The following is a 24525-nucleotide window of genomic DNA, read 5'->3' on the forward strand; positions in this document are numbered from 1 at the left end:
AAAATAAAACTATAAAAAATGGAATTGAGTTTATCTCATATGCTTCATCTTTTTAATATCTTTCGTGAGTATGATGGAAAGGAAAATTGTGCTCAAGTGCTAGAAGAAGAAATCTATAAAATGTTTGGCACTAAATATTTGAATGATGAGCATGATTGCAATGTTGTTAGTATGAATTCCTTCAATATCCATGATGCTAATGATATGCAAAGCCACAAGCTTGGGGAAGCTATGTTTGATGAAGATGATATTTTTTGTCCCCCAAGCTTTGATGAGCAAATTTACTATGATGAAAGCATGCCTCCTATCTATGATGATTATTGTGATGACATGTATGCTTTAAAGAATAATGATAACCATGAAACTTGTCATCTTGATCTTAATTTTCAATCACATGATAGTTATTTTGTTGAGTTTGCTCCCACTATTATTCATGAGAAGAAATTTCCTTATGTGGAGAGTAGTAAATTTTCTATGCTTGTAGATCATGAAAAGAATGCTTTAGGTACTGGTTATATTGTTAAATTCATTCATGATTCTACTGAAAATTATTATGAGGGAGGAACATATGCTTGTAGGAATTGCAATAATATCAAGTTTCCTCTCTATGTGCTTAAAATTTTGAAGTTATGCTTGTTTTACCTTCCTATGCAAGTTGATTCTTGTTCCCATAAGTTGTTTGCTCTCAAAATCCCTATGCATAGGAAGTATGTTAGACTTAAATGTGCTAGTCTTATTCTTCATGATGCTCTATTTATGTTACAATTCTTATCTTTTATGTGAGCATCACTGTCATTATCATGCCTAGCTAGGGGCGTTAAACGATAGCGCTTGTTGGGAGGCAACCCAATTTTATTTTTTGTTCCTTGCTTTTTGCTCCTGTTTAGTAATAAATAATTCATCTAGCCTCTGTTTAGATATGGTTATATGCTTTTAATTAGTGTTTGTGCCAAGTAGAACCTTTGGGAAGACTTGGGGAAAGTCTTGTTGATCATGCTGTAAAAAACAGAAACTTTAGCGCTCACGAGAATTACTGCCATTTTTATTTGGAGAGTGATATTTACTTAATTCTTTTTGCATATGATTAATATATAAATTCATTAGGTCCAGCAATTTATTTGAGAATTTTATGAGTTCCATAAGTATACGTTTGATCCAGATTACTACAGACTGTTCTGTTTTTGACAGATTCTGTTTTTCGTGTGTTGTTTGCTTATTTTGATGAATCTATGAGTAGTATCGGAGGGTATTAACCATATATAAGTTGGAATACAGTAGATATTATACCAATATGAATTAAGAATGAGTTCATTACAGTACCTTGAAGTGGTGATTTATTTTCTTATACTAACGGAGCTCACGAGTTTTCTACTTTAAGTTTTGTGTTGTGAAGTTTTCAAGTTTTGGGTAAGGATTTGATGGATTATGGAAAAAGGAGTGGCAAGATACTAAGCTCATGGCATCCCCAAGATAATCTAAGGACACCTAAAAGCCAAAGCTTGAGGATGCCCCGGAAGGCATCCCCTCTTTCGTCTTCGTTCATCGGTAACTTTACTTGGAGCTATATTTTTATTCGCCACAGAATATGTGTTTTGCTTGGAGTGTCAATTTATTTTGTTAGTATTTGCTTGCTGTTATTTAGAATAATGTTTTGCATCTTTTATTTCAAGAAAAGTGGCATTGATAGCCTTTACTATGCCTATTTTAGAAGTCCACTTGTTGCTGTTTGAAAACAGAAAGTTTACCATTGTTGCAATAATTCCCTAGAAAAGTCAGAATGTGATAAAATGTTTAAACCTTTTGCATATTAAGCTCTGATAAATTTACTGTAGTGGGAATTTTATTTCATAATTTTTAGAGCTAGGGAAGTATGGATGTTGCAGCATTCTTTACAGACTATCCTGTTTAGGCAGATTGCTGTTATGTTTGCATTGTTTGCATATGGTTGCTTCTTTAATGATTCTATTTGAGGATAGGACTATTAAATTCGATGGTGCGGGAGTACGGATCGGAGCACAGGAGCAGAGCAGGCAAACCGCGTCCAATCGGGTGTGGCTGTGGTAGAAAGTTGACGGTCGCCGCAATTCAGCTGGCCCGCATGTCATGCACACAAAGGCAGAGGAGAGGTGGGGCCGAGAGGGATGAGGCGCACGTTGGGGGACGTCGTGCCGTGGGTTGGAGCGGTGTCGTGGGAATCGCGTGTGGGTGTGGCAGTGGTAGAAACAAGAAACGTGATGGTCGTCGTGGTTCAACTTCCGTGGACAAGCTGTCATGTCTGCTGACACATGCATTGCATACTGCTCACTACAAGGAGCAGTAGTAGAGAAAACTTGTTCCAAAGATACCATTTTTCCGATAAAATTCTCGATATATCATTAGTTTTTACACATGGGATTACTCCTGCAAGGGTCAATCACAATAGGTGTTTTGTAAAAAAAATGCATCCTGATGTTCCCTACAATGCACGGGCATCTTGCTAGTTATAAAAGAAGCCCACACAGGCATCTTGCCACAGGGTGTGCCACCGACCCAAACTCAATTTTGTTCAGACGCTTAGGTGCACCGGATGTCGTGCCACGCTACAAAATGTAAAAAAACAGCTCCAATTTTTTAAAACTTGTTATCTTCAAACCATCAAAACAGCCTGATGAATATATTTTGAGTGAAGCATGATTAACTTTTACTGATATATGTATATCAAAACTAGAGTGTTTATATTTCAAGCCTGTGAACAAGTATTATTCTACTACTTTGGATCCAATGCAACGCATGGGCCGGCCCATTGGTAGTAGTAGTCTCTATCTCTATCTCTAATCTACTCTTATAGAAAACCAGAGTTGTTGATGATGGTGTGTCTGCCATCCTGCAGTATGGTCCGTCCGATTTATATCTAACGGATAGGAAGGAAACTATGACAATTTTGCAAAAAAAATACCCACACCCCTCTTATGCTAACAAGATGACTGTGCGTTGCACGGAACATCAAGATGCATTTTTATGAGTAGTTTATCTTGTGGGAGAAAAGGATGAATGAGGGAAGGCCTTATTTGCAAATGTGGAGAGGGTGTGGGTATCTTTTTTGCAAAATTGCCATAGTTTCCTTCATATCTGTCTGATCTATATCTAACGGATAGGAAGGGAACTATGAAAATTTACCCGCACTCCTCTCCACATTTGCAGATAAGGCCTTCCCTCGTTCATCCTTTTCTCCCACAAGATCTTGATGTCTGTGCAACGCACGGGCATCTTGCTAGTCTCTACTCTTATAAAAAACAGAGTTGGTGATGATGGTGTGCCTGCCACCCTGCAATATAGGCCGTCTGATTTATATCTGATGGATAGGAAGAAAACTGTGGCAATTTTGCAAAAATAAACCTACACCCCTCTCCACATTTGCAAATAAGGCCTTCCATCATTCATCCTTTTCTCTCACAAGATAAACTACTCATACAAATGCATCTTGATGTTCCGTGCAATGCACGAGGATGTTTCCTTGGGGGTCTCTCCAGCGCGGCATGGCCATAGTTGCAAGTTGACGCCCCTTCAGATGCCGACGTTGAGGGGCACTCGGATTTTTTCCGATGTGCAGGTAAGATGAGTTTGATCACGTAGTAAATGCATTCTAAAGACTACATCCGTGTCCATTTCTTAATTCTCCCCCTACCCACTGTTTCACAGGTTAGGCTTGGTGCGAGTGGGGATTGGCTTGCATATGTATGGAAGGGTACCAACATCAATTTGCACAACATTTACAACGGTGACACCGTTCCCGTAGAACCTTTGTCCAACATTGGGATCAGCCATGCAACAGTCCACCGCCTTAATTGGTACGATGGAAGTGAGATTGAAGAAGATAGCATGAACCTTGCACATGGCGGTCAAAGGTGGAAGATGTTGTATGCGGCCGATTTGTTGCCGTACGAGTACGAAGACGCTGTGCTCCTTTCTAACCGCATCTTCGCGGTGACAAACTAGGGGACTTGTTTCGTATGGGACACATCCTATGAGATACTCCCTCTCTGCCAGTTTATTTGTTCTGAATTTTTTGTTTTATAAGTTTCAAATTCAAATTTAGAGCTCCCCATCACATGTTGAGATTACAATGTCCATTAAATCGTTGCGTGCATGTATAGTAAAGAAACAAATCTCGAGTTTGCCACGAGTTCGTGCAGCGGTAGCACCACAAGGCCCAGCGCAGGAGTTACATTTACCTCTCGGAGCCCTCGGGTCTGAGCTTCAGCGCCTTACGACACCTGCCTTTGAGTCAATAACATGTGGACCCGATAGGTGGCTGGTCCACATGTCATGTTCCCGAAGGCAGAGGGGTAGTGGGGTCGAGAGGGGTGAGCCGCAGGTCGGGGGACGTGTGGTGTCATGGGTTCGAGCGGCATCGTGGGAATTGCGTGTGGTTGTGGTAGAAACTTGATGCTCGCCGCATTTCAGTTGGCCCACATGTCATGCACACAAAGGCAGAGGGGCGGTGCGGCCGAGAGGGGTGAGGCGCACGTCGGGGACGTGGTGCCGTGGGTTGGAGCGGCGTCATGGGAATCATGAGTGGCAATGGATGAAACGTGATGGTCGCCGTAGTTGAACTTCCATGGACAAGTTGTCATGTCTACAGACACATGCATTGCATACCAATCACTAGAAGGAGTAGTAGAGAAAGCTAGGCGGATAAATAGTTCCTTATAGTCAAGCGGACCCACGCTACTACTTGTTCCAAAGACATGCACACCATCGAAATAGTCCATCTATATCAATATACACAGAGAGGGAATAAATTTTTTTACAACAGAGGAAATAGTTCGTCCATCCATAATGCCTTGCTGCTGGTGCAGCATCTTCTTCTTCTTGTTGTTGTTCTCATTTCCTATGGGAGACGGCTTCGCAACAAGCTCTCTGGACCTTGCAGCTATCTCGAAACTCACACGGGCATCGAGGGTAGCATATTTTATCCGCTCGTACATCAAGGGATAATTCTCCCATCCAGACGACCTTAATGCCAGCATCTCGTGAAACGTCTCCAATGTATCTATAATTTTTGATTGTTCCATGCTATTATATTATCTGCTTTGGATGTTTAATGGGCTTTATTATGCACTTTTATATTATTTTTGGGACTCTATTAACCGAAAACCCAGTGCAAATTGATGTTTTTTTGCCTATTTCAGTGTTTCGCAGAAAAGGAATATCAAATGGAATCCAAACGGAATGAAACCTTCGCGAGGATCTTTTTTGGAACAAACGCAATCCAGGAGACTTGGAGTGGACGTCAAGGAAGAAACGAGGCGGCCACGAGGTAGGGAGGCGCGCCCAGGAGGGCAGGCGCCCCCCCCCACCCTCGTGGGCCCCTCGTAGCTCCACCGACCTACTTCTTTCACCTATATATACTCTCATACCCTGGAAACATCCAGGGGAGCGACGAAACCACTTTTCCACCACCGCAACCTTCTGTACCCGTGAGATCCCATCCGGGGACCTTTTCTGGCGATCTGCCGGAGGGGGATACGATCATGGAGGGCTTCTACATCAACACCATAGCATGTCTGATGATGTGTGAGTAGTTTACCATAGACCTTCGGGTCCATAGTTATTAGCAAGATGGCTTCTTCTCTCTCTTTGATCTTCAATACAAAGTTCTCCTTGATGTTCTTGGAGATCTATTCGATGTAATCCTTTTTGCGGTGTGTTTGCCGAGATTCGATGAATTGTGGGTTTATGATCAAGTTTATCTATGAACAATATTTGATTCTTCTCTGAATTCTTATATGCATGATTTGATATCTTTGCAAGTCTCTTCGAATTATCAATTTGGTTTGGCCTACTAGATTGATCTTTCTTGCATAGGAGAAGTGCTTAGCTTTTAGTTCAATCTTGCGGTGCTCAATCCCAGTGACAGAAAGGGAACCGACACGTATTGTATTGTTGCCATCGAGGATAAAAAGATGAGGTTTATATCATATTGATTGAGTTTATCCCTCTACATCATGTCATCTTGCCTAATGCATTACTCTGTTCTTATGAACTTAATACTCTAGATGCATGCTGGATAGCGGTCGATATGTGGAGTAATAGTAGTAGATGCAGAATCATTTCGGTCTACTTGACACGGACGTGATGCCTATGTTTATGATCATGCCTAGATATTATCATAACTATGCGCTTTTCCATCAATTGCTCCGCAGTAATTTGTTCACCCACCGTAATATATGCTATCTTGAGAGAAGCCACTAGTGAAACCTATGGCCCCCGGGTCTAATTTACATCATATAAGTTTCCAATCTACAATTCCAGTTTACTAATTATTGTGCAATCTTTACTTTCCAATCTATACAAAAATACCAAAAATATTTATCTTATTATCTTTATCAGATCTCACTTTTGCAAGTGGCTGTGAAGGGATTGACAACCCCTTTATCGCATTGGTTGCAAGGTTCTTATTTGTTTGTGCAGTTACTAGGCGATTTACGTGTAGCCTCCTACTGGATTGATACCTTGGTTCTCAAAAACGGAGGGAAATACTTACGCTACTGTGCTGCATCGCCCTTTCCTCTTCAAGGGAAAACCAAGCATGCTCAAGAGGTAGCAAGAAGGATTGCTGGCGCCGTTGCCGGGGAGATCTACGCCCAAGTCAAGACATGCCAAATACCCATCACAAACTCTTATCCCTCACATTACATTATTTGCCATTTTCCTCTTGTTTTCCTCTCCCCCACTTCACCTTTGCCGTATTATTTGCCCTTTTTTCGTTCACTTATTTTCGCTTGCCTCTTGTTTGCTTGTGTGTTGGATTGATTGTTTGTCACGATGGCTCAAGATAGTACTAAATTATGTGACTTCTCCAATACCAACAACAATGATTTTATTAGCACTCCGATTGCTCCTCTTACTGATGCTGAATCTTGTGAAATTAATACTGCTTTGTTGAATCTTGTTATGAAAGATCAATTTTCTGGCCTTCCTAGTGAAGATGTCGCTACCCATCTAAATAGCTTCGTTGATTTGTGTGATATGCAAAAGAAGAAATATGTGGATAATAATATTGTTAAATTGAAGCTATTTCCATTTTCGCTTAGAGATCGTGCTAAAACTTGGTTCTCTTCTTTGCCTAAAAATAGTATTGATTCATGGAATAAGTGCAAAGATGCTTTTATCTCTAAGTATTTTCCTCCCGCTAAGATCATCTCTCTTAGAAAAAATATTATGAATTTTAAGCAACTTGATCATAAGCATGTTGCACAAGCTTGGTAGAGGATGAAATTAATGATACGTAATTGCCCTACACATGGTTTGAATTTATGGATGATTATATAGAATTTTTATGCTGGATTGAATTTTGCTTCTAGAAATCTTTTAGATTCGGCCTCGGGAGGCACTTTTATGGAAATCACTTTAGGAGAAGCTACTAAACTCCTAGATAATATTATGGTCAATTATTCTGAATGGCACACTGAAAGATCCACTAGTAAAAAATTTCATGCTATTGAAGAAATTAATGTTTTGAGTGGAAAGATGGATGAACTTATGAATTTTTTTGCTAATAAGAGTGCTTCTTCTGATCCTGATGATATGCCTTTGTCCACTTTGATTGAGAATAATAATGAATCTATGGATGTGAATTTTGTTGGTAGGAACAATTTTGGTAACAACGCGTATAGAGGAAACTTTAATTCTAGGTCGTTCCCTAGTAATTCCTCTAATAATTATGGTAATTCCTACAACAACTCTTATGGAAATTTTAATAATATGACCTCTTATTTTGAGAGTAGTGTTAAAGAATTTATGAATTCGCAAAAGAATTTCAATGCTTTGCTTGAACAAAAATTGCTTAAGATTGATGAGTTGGCTAGGAACGTGGATAGAATTTCTCTTGATGTTGATTCTTTGAAACTTAGATCTATTTCACCTAAGCATGATATCAATGAGTCTCTCAAAGCCATGATAATTTCCATTGATGAGTGCAAAGAAAGAACCGCTAGGATGCATGCTAAAAAAGATTGCTTTGTGAAAGCGTGTTCTTCTAGTTTTCATGATAATAATGATGACGATCTAAAAGTGATTGGTGTGTGTCCTATTAAGTCTTTGTTTGCCAATATGAATCTTAATAAAGATGGGACTGGAGATGAGTCAACTTTAGTTAGAAGGCGTCCCAATGATTCGGAGTTTTTAGATCTTGATGCAAAAATTGGTAAAAGTGGGATCGAAGAGGTCAAAACTTTACATAGCAATGAACCCACTATTTTGGATTTCAAGGAATTTAATTATGATAATTGATCTTTGATATATTGTATTTCCTTGTTGCAATCCGTGTTAAATTCTCCTCATGCTTATGATCAAAACAAAGCTTTTACTAAACATATCGTTGATGCTTTAATGCAATCTTATGAAGAAAAACTAGAATTAGAAGTTTCTATCCCTAGAAAACTTTATGATGAGGGGGAACCTACTATTAAAATTAAGATTAAATATAATGAATGCTATGCCTTATGTGATTTGGGTGCTAGTGTTTCCACGATTCCAAAAACTTTGTGTGATGTGTTAGGTTTCCGTGAATTTGATGATTGCTCTTTAAATTTGCATCTTGCGGATTCCACCATTAAGAAACCTATGGGAAGAATTAATGATGTTCTTATTGTTGCAAATAGGAATTATGTGCCCGTAGATTTTATTGTTCTTGATATAGATTGCAATCCTACATGTCCTATTATTCTTGGTAGACCTTTCCTTAGAACGATTGGTGCAATTATTGATATGAAAGAAGGAAATATTATATTCCAATTTCTGTTAAGGAAAGGCATGGAACACTTTCCTAGAAATAAAATTAAATTACCTTATGAATCTATTATGAGAGACACATATGGATTACATACCAAAGATGACAATACCTAGATCTATTCTTGTTTTATGCCTAGCTAGGGGCGTTAAACGATAGCGCTTGTTAGGAGGCAACCCAATTTTATTTTTGTTCCTTGCTTTTTGTTCCTATTTAGTAATAAATAAATCACCTATCCTCTATTATGGTTGTTTTTTATGTTTTAATTAGTGTTTGTGCCAAGTAAAGCCTTTAGGATCTTCTTGGGTGATTGTTATTTGATCTTGCTGGAAAAAATAGAAAGTATGCGCTCACGAGAATAATTTTCATTTTTTTACAAGAGAGTGATAAAATACCAATTCCAACTACAGTGGATCAATATACAAATTATTTAGGATTTCCTAATTTCTCAGGATTTTTGGAGTTACATAAGTATTCGAAACCTACAGATTACTACAGACTGTTCTGTTTTTGACAGATTCTGTTTTTCGTGTGTTGTTTGCTTATTTTGATGAATCTATGGCTAGTATCGGGGGTATGAACCATAGATAAGTTGTAATACAGTAGGTTTAACACAAATATAAATAAATAATGAGTTCATTACAGTACCTTAAAGTGGTGGTTTGTTTTCTTATACTAACGGGGCTCATGAGATTTTCTGTTGAGTTTTGTGTTGTGAAGTTTCAAGTTTTTGGGTAAAGATTTGATGGATTTTGGAACAAGGAGTGGCAAGATCCTAAGCTTGGGGATGCCCAAGTCACCCTAAGTTAAAATTCAAGGACAAATAAAAGCCTAAGCTTGGGGATGCCCCGGAAGGCATCCCCTCTTTCGTCTTCATCTATCGGTAACTTTACTTGAGGCTATATTTTTATTCACCACATGATATGTGTCTTGTTCGGAGCATCTTGTATGATTTGATTTTTTTCTTTTTAGTTTACCACAATCATCCTTGTTGTACACACCTTTTGTAGAGACACACATGAATCGGAATTTATTAGAATACTCTATGTGCTTCACTTATATCTTTTGAGCTAGATAATTTTGCTCTAGTACTTCACTTATATCTTTTTAGAGCACGGTGGTGGTTTTATTTTATAGAAATTATTGATCTCTCATGCTTCACTTATATTATTTTGAGAGTCTTTTAGAACAGCATGGTAATTTTCTTTGGCTATAAAATTGGTCCTAATATGATAGGCATCCAAGCTAAGACGGGTATAATAAAAACTCTCATATAGAGTGCATTAAATACGATGAGAAGTTTGATTCTTGATAGTTGTTTTGAGATATAAGGGTGGTAATATTATAGTTGTGCTATTTGAGTAATCATGGAATTGAGAAATACTTGTGTTGAAGTTGGCAAGTCCCATAGCATGCACGTATGGTAATCGTTGTGTGACAAATTTGAAGCATGAGGTGTTCTTTGATTGCTTTCATTATGAGTGGCGGCTGGGGACGAGCGATGGTCTTTTCCTACCAATCTATCCCCCTAGGAGCATGTGCGTAGTGCTTGGTTTTTGATGACTTGTAGATTTTTGCAATAAGTATGTGAGTTCTTTATGACTAATGTTGAGTCCATGGATTATACGCACTCTAGCCCTTTCATCATTGCTAGCCTCTTCGGTACCGTGCATTGCCCTTTCTCACCTCGAGAGTTGGTGCAAACTTCGCCGGTGCATCCAAACCCCATGATATGATATGCTCTGTCACACATAAACCTCCTTATTTCTTCCTCAAAACAACCACCATACCTACCTATTATGTCATTTCCATAGCCATTCCGAGATATATTGCCATGCAAATTTCCACCACTCTGTTTATTATGACACGCTCCATCATTGTCATATTGCTTTGCATGATCATGTAGTTGACATCGTATTTGTGGAAAAGCCACCTTCATAATTCTTTCATACATGTCACTCTTGATTCATCGCATATCCCGGTACACCGCCGGAGGCATTCACATAGAGTCATAATTTGTTCTAAGTATCGAGTTGTAAGTAAATAAAAGTGTGATGACTTTCATTATTAGAGCATTCTCCCATGTGAGGAAAGGATGATGGAGACTATGATTCCCCCACAAGTCGGGATGAGACTCCGTATGAAAAAAAAGGCCATAAAAAAGAGGCCATAAAAAAGAAAAAAATGAGAGAAAAAGAGAGAAGGGGAAATGTTACTATCCTTTTTCCACACTTGTACTTCAAAGTAGCACCATGATCATGATAGAGAGTCTCCTATTTTGTCACTTTCATATACTAGTGGGAATTTTTCATTATAGAACTTGGCTTGTATATTCCAATGATGGGCTTCCTCAAAATGCCCTAGGTCTTCGTGAGCAAGCAAGTTGGATGCACACCCACTTAGTTTCTTTTGTTGAGCTTTCATACATTTATAGCTCTAGTGCATCCGTTGCATGGCAATCCCTACTCCTTGTATTTACATCAATTGATGGGCATCTCCATAGCCCGTTGATTAGCCGCGTCAATGTCAGACTTTCTCCCTTTTTGTCTTCTCACACAACCTCCATCATCATATTCTATTCCACACATAGTGTTATGTCCATGGCTCGTGCTCATATATTGCGTGAAAATTGAAAGAGTTTGAAAAGGCTAAGTACGAAACAATTGCTTGGCTTGTCATCGGGGTTGTGCATGATGGGAGCATTTTGTGTGACGAAAATGAAGCATGGCCAAACTATATGATTTTGTAGGGATAAGCTTTCTTTGGCTATGTTATTTTGATAAGACACAATTGCTTAAGTATTATTTCTCCCTTTCTTTAGCATGCTTGAAGTATTATTATTTTTATGTCAATATTAAACTTTTGTCTTGAATCTTTCGGATCTGAATATTCATGCCACAATAAAGAAAAATTACACTAAAAATTATGTTAGGTAGCATTCCACATCAAAAATTCTGTTTTTATCATTTACCTACTCGAGGACGAGTAGGTATTAAGCTTGGGGATGCTTGATACATCTCCAACCTATCTATAATTTTTGATTGTTCCATGCTATTATATTATCTGTTTTGGATGTTTAATGGGATTTATTATGCAGTATTAGATTATTTTTGGGACTAACCTATTAACCGAAACACCAGTGCAAATTGTTGTTTTTTTTGCCTATTTTAGTGTTTCACAGAAAAGGAATATCAAATGGAATGAAACCTTCGCGAGGATCTTTTTTGGAACAATCGCAATCCAAGAGACTTGGAGTGGACGTCAAGGAAGCAACGAGGCGGCCACGAGGTAGGGCGGCGCGCCCAGGGGGGCAGGCGTGCGCCCCACCCTCGTGGGCCCCTCTTAGCTCCACCGACCTACTTCTTTCGCCTATATATACTCTTATACCCTGGAAACATCCAGGGGAGCGACGAAACCACTTTTCCACCGCCGCAACCTTCTGTACCCGTGAGATCCCATCTGGGGACCTCTTCCGGCGATCTGCCGGAGGGCGATTCGATCACAGAGGGCTTCTACATCAACACCATAGCCCCTCTGATGATGTGTGAGTAGTTTACCACAGACCTTCGGGTCCATAGTTATTTGCTAGACAACTTCTTCTCTCTCTTTGATCTTCAATACAAAGTTCTCATCGATGTTCTTGGAGATCTATTCGATGTAATCCTTTTTGCGGTGTGTTTGCCGAGATCCGATGAATTGTGGGTTTATGATCAAGTTTACCTATGAACAATATTTGATTCTTCTCTGAATTCTTATATGCATGATTTGATATCTTTGCAAGTCTCTTCGAATTATCAGTTTGGTTTGGCCTACTAGATTGATCTTTCTTGCAACGGGAGAAGTGCTTAGCTTTGGGTTCAATCTTGCAGTGCTCGATCCCAGTGACAGAAAGGGAACCGACACGTATTGTATTGTTGCCATCGAGGATAAAAAGATGGGGTTTATATCATATTGCTTGAGTTTATCCCTCTACGTCATGTCATCTTGCCTAATGCGTTACTCTATTCTTATGAACTTAATACTCTAGATGCATGCTAGATAGCGGTAGATGTGTGGAGTAATAGTAGTAGATGCAGAATCGTTTCGGTCTACTTGACACGGACGTGGTGCCTATGTTTATGATCATGCCTATATAATCTCATAACTATGCGCTTTTCCATCAATTGCTCGACAGTAATTTGTTCACCCACCGTAATATATGCTATCTTGAGAGAAGCCACTAGTGAAATTTATGGCCCCCGGGTCTACTTTACATCATATATGTTTCCAATCTACAATTCTAGTTTACTATTTATTTTGCAATCTTTACTTTCCAATCTATACAAAAATACCAAAAATATTTATCTTATTATCTTTATCAGATCTCACTTTTGCAAGTGGCCGTGAAGGGATTGTCAACCCCTTTATCACGTTGTTTGCAAGGTTCTTATTTGTTTGTGCAGGTACTAGGCGATTTGCGTGTAGTCTCCTACTGGATTCATACCTTGGTTCTCAAAAACTGAGGGAAATACTTACGCTACTTTGTTGCATCACCCTTTCCCCTTCAAGAGAAAACTAACTCATGCTCAAGAGGTAGCATCTCGTCACCCTTCTGAAGATTTGTTCTGAACACAAAATTTGCTACGTCGAATAGGGATGGTGTCGGTTTATCACAATCTTCTATAGGAATTTTTATTTTGGTTTGTACGTTAGCGATGATTTTGAAATCAAGGTTGTACGGCTCCAACTTCTGTTTGTCCCCTGCGATGGCTGCCCCACAGAAGTATATGTCCTCCCGAGACAAGAAATTGTGAAGCTCACCTGGTATGGAGGGCGCGTGTATGATGTGGTATAGCAAAACATCATCTTCGAGGCACAGTTGAAGGACGGAGGCGTGTTGGATCTTCCCAGTGGAACGCTCCGTTTACTCTGCGTCGAGACTGATGACCTTCATCTCCACCTTTTGGAGGGAGTTGGATACATTGTTGATCCACTTCCGAACAACCCTTGGGTGGTCGGTGACTATGGTAACTATGCTCAACGAGCCTTCGACGAGGACATGTTGGACACTAAAAGCCTGCATCTCGATCTCTTTCGCCATTTGGAACCGCTGGACCGGAGGGCTATGGTTTGGATAATTAGGATTAGATGGCTAGTCTAACTGAAGAAGATGATTATTTATAGGGGCTTCGGAATTACTCCAAGAGGATGTGAAGAGGTTAAAACAATGTGAATGCAGTGTGGTTTGGATGCAAATGAAGATGATGGAGTAGTGAAGAAGCCAAGGAAAATCGGTTCCCGATGGAGAAGTAAATGGGAGAAGTGGCCTGCAGGCAGTTAATTAGATGGCGAGCAGAACTTATATATTGTGTTGTCTGTCTGTTTACTTTGCACAGCCTTCAAGATATTTCCCCGTCATTGATAAAGACGATGAACCGTTATGTACGAGTTTTTTGGTTTCAACATAGGCCTGCCCGTAGCGATCCACTGCTTCCATCCTGATTGTGCCGCCTGCGTGAAATTTTTGTATGCAAGTTCAGTGTGATATGCTGTTCTATATGATTGTGTCAACTATATAAGTTTTTACTAAGCATCATCAATGCATATGGCTGAAAGATGTATTTATCAGCATCGACCGATGGGTCTCTCTCTCACACGCACAAACACACACACACGCACAAATGGGACCCGTTGAATTATTTCTTCGCTCGTGACAGTTTTTAATTAGGTTTCACTATACTCTAACTTTTTTCTTAAGTTATTAATTGAGCTCAATGATTTCAAAAAGTTGTAGAGAAGCCTTGTTTGGGCCTTTCCGGCGTCGCTGAATGTGGGCTAAGTAGCCATGTAAGGTTGTACTGTACTACACAGGCCTTTTTTCAACATCAGCAATGCAACTGGGTCGACAGTTGTACACAATCCGGGTGAACTTGTTATTCTCCGCCCCGCTCGGCTGCAAATCTTTCCTAGAAGGGATGCATTAGGCTTAACAAGAAAATGGGATTTAAGAAATAATAAATGGGATGTAATTATAAAAACTGGGCAGTAACTATAAAAAAATGTACCAAACACGTAATTAGTTTATAAAATATTACTTTTGAATTTTGAAAATTTTAATTTTATTAATTGTTGCACGCGCAATGTTTCTTTGGATTTTTACATAATACAAATTTATATTGAAATTGTATTTAATCTGACTAGAAATTTCGAGATAAAAATATTTCGGATCCCATCAAAATCTGGAAAATTTTATTGAATTCTAATTTGAATGGTTGGTTGAAATTAATAATCATTGTCCTAGCTAGAAAATGGGTTGTACTTTTAACAAACTATAAATAGGTTGTAGTAAATTTCATTAGAATTCAAAAATGAACTATACATTCTTACAAATCGTAAATGGGCTATAAGTTCTCTGCCACACACTTGTAGGCCTACTAGGTTGACGCGTCCCTAAAAAAAGTAAGTTGACGCGTATGCAAGGCTTTGTCAACTTATAGTCAAAACACAGTTCTAGCAACAGTGTCCGTTGAATGTCCATCCAACGGATGTCGTGCTTCTTCTTCAATCTCGGATATTCTAGCTTCAGTTGCCCAAAAAATGATTCCTCCCCCAGACATCTGGGGCGCACCGTTTCGAAGGCTGACCTGTGGGTCTACTAAGTTGATGCGTACCAAGGGCTTTGTCAACTTAGTCAATATAAACGATTTTAACTACAGTGACCGTATGATGTCCATCCAATGACCGTCGTGATTCTTCAACCTCTGGTGTTCTTGCTCCAGCCGCCTAAAGCAGCACCGGTCATGCCGCCTGCTCCTGCTTCTCGTGGACGGCTGTGCTGCCGCGGAGGCCTCACCGCCCTCTACCACTCCCACCACTGGCCAGGCCATGCGGCGACGGCATCCTCACACCGCAGTCAAACGAGTGAACCCTCGTACTCCTCTCCGCGTGGGCATCCACTATCGCGTCTTCCTCGGCTCCGCGTCGTCCCCTTCCTAGGCCTCACCGTCGTCCACCGCCTTGGTGCTCTCGGCGCGGAGTGGTCAATGTGGTCAACGAACGACTTCCATCGGAAGAGTACTGTACGTGAAGAGGCTAACAACTAGGTCCATGGCCGCAGCAAGGAAGTGCCTCCTTATTACACACAAAATAATTATTTCTCCACCTGACAGCAGGGACCCACCGGACGGGCCACTGTATTTCTTGAAAAAAACATTTCCCCCTGACTGCTGGGACCCACCAGCTACATCTTCGCACGCAAGGAAGTGCGTCCATATTACGGGCAAAAAAATTATGATTCGCCCCCTGACTGTTGGGACCCACCAGCTACATCTTCGCACGCAAGGAAGTGCCTGACAGTCGGGACCCACCTGGTCGAAGCGTATGTAGCATTGTCATTCTGGTCACGAATGTGTACGTACATACGATCGGTCTGTCTGCAGACTGCAGCGATGAACCGTGGCCGTGTAAGGAAGGGCATGTGTCGTAGTAGAGGCGCGCACATAGCATGTACACGTACGTACATCGGCCAGGGTGCAAGAAAGTAAATACGGCCACGTACGTACATATGGGGGGGTCTGGAATGCCTACTCGCGCATACGTACGGCCAGGGCTCCTGTACATGGCTGGGTCGGAACGGAGAAACTGCGTCGTCATAGTGTTCATGGGGAGGCAACAGAATGCGTCGTGTTCATCGGGAGGCAACGGAATGCGTGTTGTTCATCGGGAGCCAACTGGCTTGGATGGAACAGCCGATGGAAACGAGGCCTGGCGTACCGCAGAACGGAGGAAACGGCCTTGTGTTCGACCGGCCACGGTCGAAATGGGATCCTATTCATCGGGAGGGGTCTGGCGTACCGCAAAATGGAGGAAACAGACCTCCTACGGTGGAAACGGGGTCCTGTTGATCGGGAGGGGTGTAGCGTACCGCAAAACGGAGGAAACAAACTTGTGTTGGAGCGCTACGGTCGAAACGGGGGTCCTGTTCATCGGGAGGGGTGTGGCGTACCGCAAAACGGGACTCCACGGGATATTATTCATCTCCACCGTCGACCTCCTCCAGCCTCCATGTGCTACTATTCATCCACCGTCGACCTCCTCCAGCCTCCACCTGTGACTGTTCATCCGCGGGCTCCTGTTCATCCAGCCACCACCGCGTGCTCGTTCATCGGCTACTGTTCAACCAACCCTCTCCACGGGGTCCTGTTCAACCACCCCTCCACGGGCTACTGTCCATCCGGCCCTTCACCTGCTACTGTTCATCCGGCCCTCCACCGGCTACTGTTCAACCAGCCCTCCACGGGGTCCTGTTCATCCACCGGCTTGATCGATCGGGGTACTGTTCATCCAACGGCAACAACCTCTACTACCACTTGGTCCTATTCATCCAACCCCCAACCGGGAACTGTTCATCCAAACCCCCAACAATGCTCACTATTCATCCAGAGGCAGCATCGATTGGCTTCAGTTAGCAGCAGTAGCGAAGGAATCACTCAGGTTCAGATAACAGCAAGGGATCGATCGATCGCTCGTGTTCAGTAACGCGTAGCCTGCAGTGCAATCGCTCGGGTTCAGTTAGAGCCCAATGCCTCGCTCTGGTTCAGCTAGAGCCCAACATCTCGCACACACGCGCGTACGTACGAGATAAACGCGCATCGCTTGGCCCCCGACCACCCACCGTAACCAGGGACTCCCTGATATTTTCCTCGCCCTCACTTCTACCATAGTTTTTTCAGTCATGGACGGCCCAAAGAATGTCATGCAGCTGCGTCTCCGGCCCGCCCAGGACGAAAAGCCCATTTTCTGTCATGATTTATTGTCATAGAAGTAGGACCCCACCACATCTATGATGATACCGGGTTTTGTGACAGTTATCATCATAGAAGTGTCATAAGTATGACAACAAAAAATTCGTTCGGCCCAAAATGTCATGGATGTGTCTTTCTTTTGTAGTGATGGTTTTCAAACTTGAGTTGCACAAAGCCTTTGACTCTATTTGTTGGGGGTCCCTCCTCATTCTCCTCTCTAGAGGTTTTTCGCCTACTACTGCAAGCTGGATCCGAACTCTGCCTATCTCAAGCAAGACGGCGCTGCTGCTAAATGGGTCGTCGGGTCATTGGATCAACTATAAGAATGGTCTACGGCAGGGTGACCCTCTTTCACCCTATCTCTTTATTATCATCACAAACCTGCTTCAACGCTTAATCATCCAGTCTTTCTCGCCTGACCAACTCTGCCACCCGATCTACAATGACAGACCCCCGAATGTGCACCAATATGTTGACGACACCCTAATCATTGCATATGCTTCTAGCCATGCCGCGACCAAACTCAAAGGCATCCTTGGCAAGCTTGCCCTTGCTACCGGCCTCTCTATCAACTTTCAGAAAACTATCTTCGCTCCCATCAACACGGACCCCCACAACCAGCCTTAGCATCACCCAAACCTTTGGTTGTGACCTCTCCTCCTTCCCATAGATTTATCTAGGTATCCCTCTCTCTCACACGCGCCTTCCGTCCCCTGCTTTTGAACTCGTCATTTAGTGCTTCCTAAAATACCTCACTGGTTGGTCGGCAAAACTTCTCTCTCGAGGAGCCAGACTTACACTAATCTCCTCCACTCTAGATGCCCTCGCCACTCACTTTATGTCCGTCTTTAGAATACCCGAGAAGGTTAGACGCTATTTGTAGATCCTTCTTCTAGGCGGCTGACGAAAATTGCTCCGGGGCAAAATGCCGCCTTATCGCCTAAAAAAATGTGTGCACACCCAAGACGGCTGGCGGCCTTGGTATCAAAATTTTGACTCTCCAAAACAGTTTCCTCCTCATGAAATTCTCTTTCAAACTTCTCCAAAAACCTGACCTGCCTTGGGTCAACTAGTTTTTCTAACACTACCCTCTTGACTTCACGCTTAAGCCCCAAAACCCCCACTACATCTGGAAAATAGTTAACCATCAGCTATGCCAACTTCATAAAATTTCCTTCGTCCTTACTAAGAATGGCATTTCCACCTTCTTCTGGCTCAATGATTGGCCTGTGTCGACTCCGCTCGTAGAAAACTACTCCCCACCTCTTCTCTCACTCCACTTCCCCCTCTGTCCTGGTATCTCATGTCATGCATAATGGTTTACTCGCTAACCTATGGAACCTCCTAACCAACGTGGCTTCTGATGAGCTTGCATCTGTTTTGTCTTTGTTGCAGGATGTTACCACAAGCGGTGCGCCCGACGACAGGTTCCTCACCTACTGTTCCTCGTTCCCCTCGAGGTGCGCCTACACATTTCTCTCCTCCGACCATGAGCTTGATCTCGCTGCGGGGTACATCTAGGCTCAAAGGCACCTATCAAGGTTAAGATCTTCGGCTGGCTTCTCCATCGTGACAGGTTAAGCACGATGGCAAACTTACATCACACGACCATCACCTTGGTGTCGTCTTGCCTTCGCTGCAACTTATCTTTTGAGGACGCGACGCACCTCGCCCTCCTCGGCCCATGCATGGCTTAGGTCTGGTCCCTCTTGGGTCTTCAGGCCCCTCACTCCATCGACCACATCTGGGATACTCCTACTTCGGTTGGCCTCGACATCAACACGTGGCCTACGTTGCCCTCGCCATCCTGTGGAAGCTCTGGGACTCCAGAATGCTCATGTTTTCCGTAACGAGATACACTCCCCTCTAGATTCTATTCGGAACATTATCTCCGATTTTATGCTTTGGGCCTTTAGATTTAAGGACCACGTTAGTAGGGAGGTTCCCGTGTCTTGGCGCATGTACCTGTCCTCTCGCTGTAATCTCTAAGTAACCTGCAAGTTGCCCTTGGGCACCTTTGACTAATATATTCAGGTGGGGATCTCCCCCCCCCCCGCCGGTCCCGTGATTGCTCAAAAGACTTTGACTATGGCTTTTTAGTTGCTTTCGTACTGCAATTATGAGAAATTGCACGTGAGAATGCAATTCAACCTAAATCATCAAAAAGACGATCTTGGAACGATTAAGTCAAGCACCAACTGCATTTTAAAAGAGAAAAAAGAACTCAAGGAAGAGCTTGATCAAATGACAAAAGACTAAACATCTCCATTCCCATCAGATCTAGTTTTGCCTGCATCTTTTTCTCTTACTGAGGTCAAGAGGCATCGTGAAAAAGGAATGAGAAACTTCCTCGATGAAACATAAGTACCAAAGCTTTGATGTTCCAGCCAAGGTACTCATTCCAGCATTCTATAATGCACATAGAAGATTTGGGCTGGTTCCTTCGGAAACACTGCTGCTATCATAGCAATTCATTGGGCACTACTTTTAGCATACCTTGAGATACTATCACGTGCATCTTGGCCTTTTGGTTTCTTGTAAACATGAATTTCCTTGCATTTCACAGTCATCAATACTAGTTATCATAAGATATAGAAGTTCTACAACTCTCTTGCACCAGCCCACGACCAGAGGTTGCTAGTTGCTTGGGATGCAGCCTGGTTCAATCCAAGGATCCTAAAAAGATGAAATATCCAATACACCGGATGTTAAGAGTGGGCATCAGGTCAGCAGGACTCATGCCCACATTTCTTCAAAAATGAGTTGCTGGTGACGACTGCACACATTTCAGGGAGCGTTATATACAAATGTTATGAATCGAATTTGTGCTGAACTTCTTCAATTTACACCTCCGTTTGATGTGACGGAGAAATTCAGACACCTAAATATCAAACATTGTCTTTGTTCCAAGACGATCTTGAAAAGCAAGCAGGCACAATGACCTTTTAGGCTTATACCTTCAAGCTACAACAGAACTTGAATTGCTGGACTATATGGAGAAGGACAGAGCCGCCTGTGAATGTATTCATGGTTAGAGAAGGCAAATTTGTACGTGAAAATGTGATGGTCACCAGTGTCTAGACTAAGATAAGGAAACTTTATACACAGAAAATATAATGGCTGCTAGTGTGTAGAATAAATAAATGGCTGCATGCATCGTTCTGATGCAGAGGCCGGGGGTTAACCTCCTTTTCAAAAAAAAGTGTGTAGAATAAAAAGGCAACATCATACACGACAAGATAATGATCACCATTGTGTAGAATAAGAAGTCTCTCAATGTCTGCACTTTCAAAGAATTTCAGTTTTATGTTGTAAATTTTATTTGGAATATTTTGCCTCTATACATTAGAATCACTTGCCGTTCTACACATTTAGCAGTGCAGAAGTTTACAGTCTATCAAAAGTTATGCTGAGGAATGCAGGATGTAGGGATCACTCAGATTATTGTACTGTAAAAAGGATACTGATGGTAGGGTTTTTTTTTTGAGAATAGTAAGACTATTTTTTTGAGAATTGAACTGCAAAAACATCTTATATTTAGTTACAGAGGTAGTAGTTGTTAGATTTAATGCCAACAGACCACTCCTTTTATTTTCCTACAAGATAATGATGGACCTTTTTGGTTCATGTAACTAATTCAACAGTCTATGACCAAAACTAGACCTGAATAATACTACGTTTTCTGAGAAACTTGTACAATACAACGCAATGTAAAAAAATTAAACTTGAAATCCAGGAAGAGAAATACCTCCATAACAGAGTCCAACGACTGGTCATTTCTAGGGGTCTCCTGTGAAGCGGAAGGTCTCATGTGTGCTTCTATCATGTTAAGCTGCTCGTATACCTCCTTGAGCATTATGATCTGCTCCTTGTTCTTCTTAGGATCATTTAGCTCAATCATCTTTTCACTCTGAACACGCTTCAGCCTTGATCTTGTTCTCTCGACTCCAGCTCGTGGCGTAGAACTCGCCGCAGCTACACGGACATGTCTGTCAACGTTATTCATGGAGCCAACTTTTCGCGTCGCTGAAAACTTCGAAAGAACATGGGACCCTTTATCTCTTAGAGCAACCGCGTGAGGCGTTTCAGATTCCTTTGTGCTGATGCTATGTTTAGTAGGAGTACATGAGTATTCTGCCGGCGCCTTGATTAGTTCTGGATGCTTTAGTGTGTCAGCATGACCTATATGATGAGCTACAGTGTTATCCATTTCATTGTCTGGACGCAGTGACCCGAGTGGATCAGCATGTAGCGTGTCTTGGACATCTTTGCCAACCGGTGTTACAATTTGACTGCATATATCTGTGTGGTGCCCCGCCATTAAGAAGGGGGAAGAACGAGAAGACCCTTCGGATGGACAAGAGTGTTCAGTACCACTGTTGCTTGAAGGTTTTGGTTCTTCCCCATGCTTTTCAGTACTGTCCATATCTGCTGCTAAGCTTTCCTTGGAACCTATGGCTTTCAGGTCGCTGGAAACTTGTTCCAGTTCATTTTCACTAGAGTTGTGCATGTAAACACCTAGCCTGCTCCTCGCTGACGCAACCGATCCGTTGTTTTTGTTCATGTCCATTTCAGCAAAACGTTTACTCAACTGAAAAGTTGGAAGAGAGAAATTCCTTTTGATGGTATAACAAAGATTCTCTACATCTCTGCTTCCAAACAAAGGTATATTTTTTGTTATCGTCTCGTCTGCAATATCACAATCATCAATACCAACACCCAGTAACCTTTGTTTATACACCTGCAGTTGGCTCCTGAGATAATAGATCTCCAGTTCCTTGTGCTGCATGACTTCCTTCACGACCTCCAGGGCTTTGTCACTATGATTCATCCTTTCTTCAGCCATTCTTCTGTACTGACATGCTTCCATTCTCTCTGCCTCCTTTTCTTTCTGAAGTTTTCTAATCATTGACAGGGCAGCGCTTGCAGCACTTGATGAAGCCTCCCTTTCCTCTTCTAGCTCCATGAATAATTTTTTCATCATAATATACTGGGCAAATACTGCTCTCTGTAACTGAGCAGTCTCATTCTCTGCCAGCTTGGTGAAAGGCTCCATTACTACTAGTTTTAGTATTCACCTTACAATAGTCTTAATTCATCTGTTCAACCTGCACCGTTTAGCAACACCAGTTTAATTTTTGTAATATGTACTGCCCCAATTTTAGTCGCATAGTTCATCACTATTTATAAGGACTACATTAATTATATAATCTTCATGATCAGGATTATAATAAACTTCTATTTCTAAAGCATAAACTAGTGGCGGACAAGCTAGAGCAGAGCACAGTTATATCAAAAAAAGCAATAAGTTATATACTCCCTCTGTCCCAAATTAGTTGACTTTGATTTGTCTAGATACGACAAATCTGAGTCAAGTAATTCGGGACGGAGGGAGTATTATGCATAACTATCTCTGACTCCATTCTAGTAGTTTGCTTTAATTATCGTACAGACGACCAGAGAATAATAACAATGAATTCAAATATGAATTATGTTGAAATTTAAAAAGAAATAAAGGTATGAAGATGACATAAAAAATAGAAAAGGAAAAGGTCTTACCACTAGGATTATAATCTTATGGCTCGCATTTTCTTCTCACAGAATCATGTATCGTTTAGCCTGAAGGCAAAGGAATAATCTCAGATGCAGAACATAATGTAAAAGTAGGTAAAACAAGGTGCATGGTAAAAACTAAAGAATGACGTCATTTGGTTCTTTCCATGAATCTGTACATGGTAGCTACCAAGAATATGGAATGCCCAACTAAGTGCTTTTGAAAAGGCAAAAGAAGGCCACATAATATCAACGAAATTCTGTTTCCAAGAACCATGCCCTGCAGGAAAATGTTAATCGCAAAGTTTGTGGATTAAAGAGCCATTAATTGAGCTATGCTTTCTATACACAAAAACTAGTTATTATGCCAAAACACAAACATCAAAGTAATAATACAGAAAAAACGGAAAACATGTATCAAACATTTGAAACGGGTGACCTGAAGAAAGATACAGTAAACTAATAATGAGGATTCTGATACATTTTGGCTGTCAACATGGTTCATAGTTACACAAGATATCTTGTGCCTGGCAAATACCTCTAATTGCTGAGCTGAAATGTCAGATAAGAGATAACAGGATTCCTGGAGAAAATGAACATGCAAAACCAAGAACAAATGGGAATGCATGCTGTCATGGCCTCACCAAAATTTGATCTCAATGAAGCCAAGATACTCTTCAGGCCAGCCTCCAACGGCTCCGCCGTTCCTTCCGGCGTGGAAGAATTGCCGGTGACCAGCATAGCGTCTATTAATAGGAGAACAATTGGAGGTCTCCTCTTAAGAGGGAGAAAGATAAGATGGCGTGCTTTATTTTTGGAATGTGGGTTTGGAGGCTATATGAGCTCTGAACCGACACCATTGTGACACCGTACCATTGACCAGAAAACCGTAGAACAATCATTCTACAGTAAAATTTATTAAGGAGATCTACCTTATGCAGATACGTACCAACGCTTTCCCGTGTAGCGGCGCGCAAAGATCTGCGCTCGTCCAAATCACATGGTCCCAATGATTACTACCGAACGCGGCCACCTAGAACCGTTAGATAGGTAGACCGCCCCTGCCCCGCTCGCCCTCCCCCTAGGGCGACTCGGGCGAGCACGAAACCTAGCCCACCGCGTCGCAAATCCCCTCTCCTCTCCTCCGCCGCCTGCCGGGGATGCCGCGGGGCTAAGCCCGGGGGCCGGCAACGGTGGCGGGGATCTCCTCTCTCATGCGTCTCCAGGTTGGGGTGGGACCCCTAGGCGTGTAGCGGCGTGGCCGATCTGGATTCTGCGGCGCGGCGGATGGCTGCAGCAGGTGGCGAGCGGCCGGCCCGTCCTCGGACGTCGGCGGCTAGGCGCGACGGGCGGCCTAGCCATGGACAGCAGCGTGGGCTGCGGGCGCAGTGGCCGGCCTTTTCGGGCGGCAGCGGC

At 42.1% G+C, this 24525-nt stretch overlaps 1 protein-coding gene across 2 annotated transcripts; it reads right to left on the minus strand.

Moving 5' to 3' along the window:
• Positions 1–19737: 19737 nt before the first annotated feature.
• On the minus strand, positions 19738–23887 carry LOC123150937 (uncharacterized). 2 transcript variants are annotated; one of them, XM_044570735.1, is made up of 4 exons: positions 23754–23887; positions 23116–23175; positions 21305–22664; positions 19738–20569 (listed from the first exon to the last, which is right to left on the minus strand). In XM_044570735.1, the coding sequence occupies exons 3-4, from the start codon at positions 22610–22612 to the stop codon at positions 20546–20548; spliced, it is 1332 nt and encodes a 443-aa protein (XP_044426670.1). In that variant the 5' UTR covers positions 22613–22664; positions 23116–23175; positions 23754–23887; the 3' UTR covers positions 19738–20545. The 2 variants fall into 2 exon arrangements, with proteins under 2 accessions (XP_044426670.1, XP_044426671.1); XM_044570736.1 differs by having other exon boundaries at positions 23648–23769.
• Positions 23888–24525: the final 638 nt, after the last annotated feature.

The sequence above is a fragment of the Triticum aestivum genome, chromosome 7A, assembly GCF_018294505.1.
Source record: "Triticum aestivum cultivar Chinese Spring chromosome 7A, IWGSC CS RefSeq v2.1, whole genome shotgun sequence".
In the NCBI taxonomy this organism is placed as follows: Eukaryota; Viridiplantae; Streptophyta; class Magnoliopsida; order Poales; family Poaceae; genus Triticum; species Triticum aestivum.

Excerpts from the sequence above, each read along its gene's own strand:
- LOC123150937 (XM_044570735.1), bottom strand. The coding sequence starts at position 22,612 with ATGGAGCCTTTCACCAAGCTGGCAGAGAATGAGACTGCTCAGTTACAG. Across the intron at positions 20,570-21,304 it reads CGTTGGACTCTGTTATGGAG|GCGGCTCTGTCCTTCTCCAT; the intron begins GTATTTCTCTTC and ends ATACATTCACAG.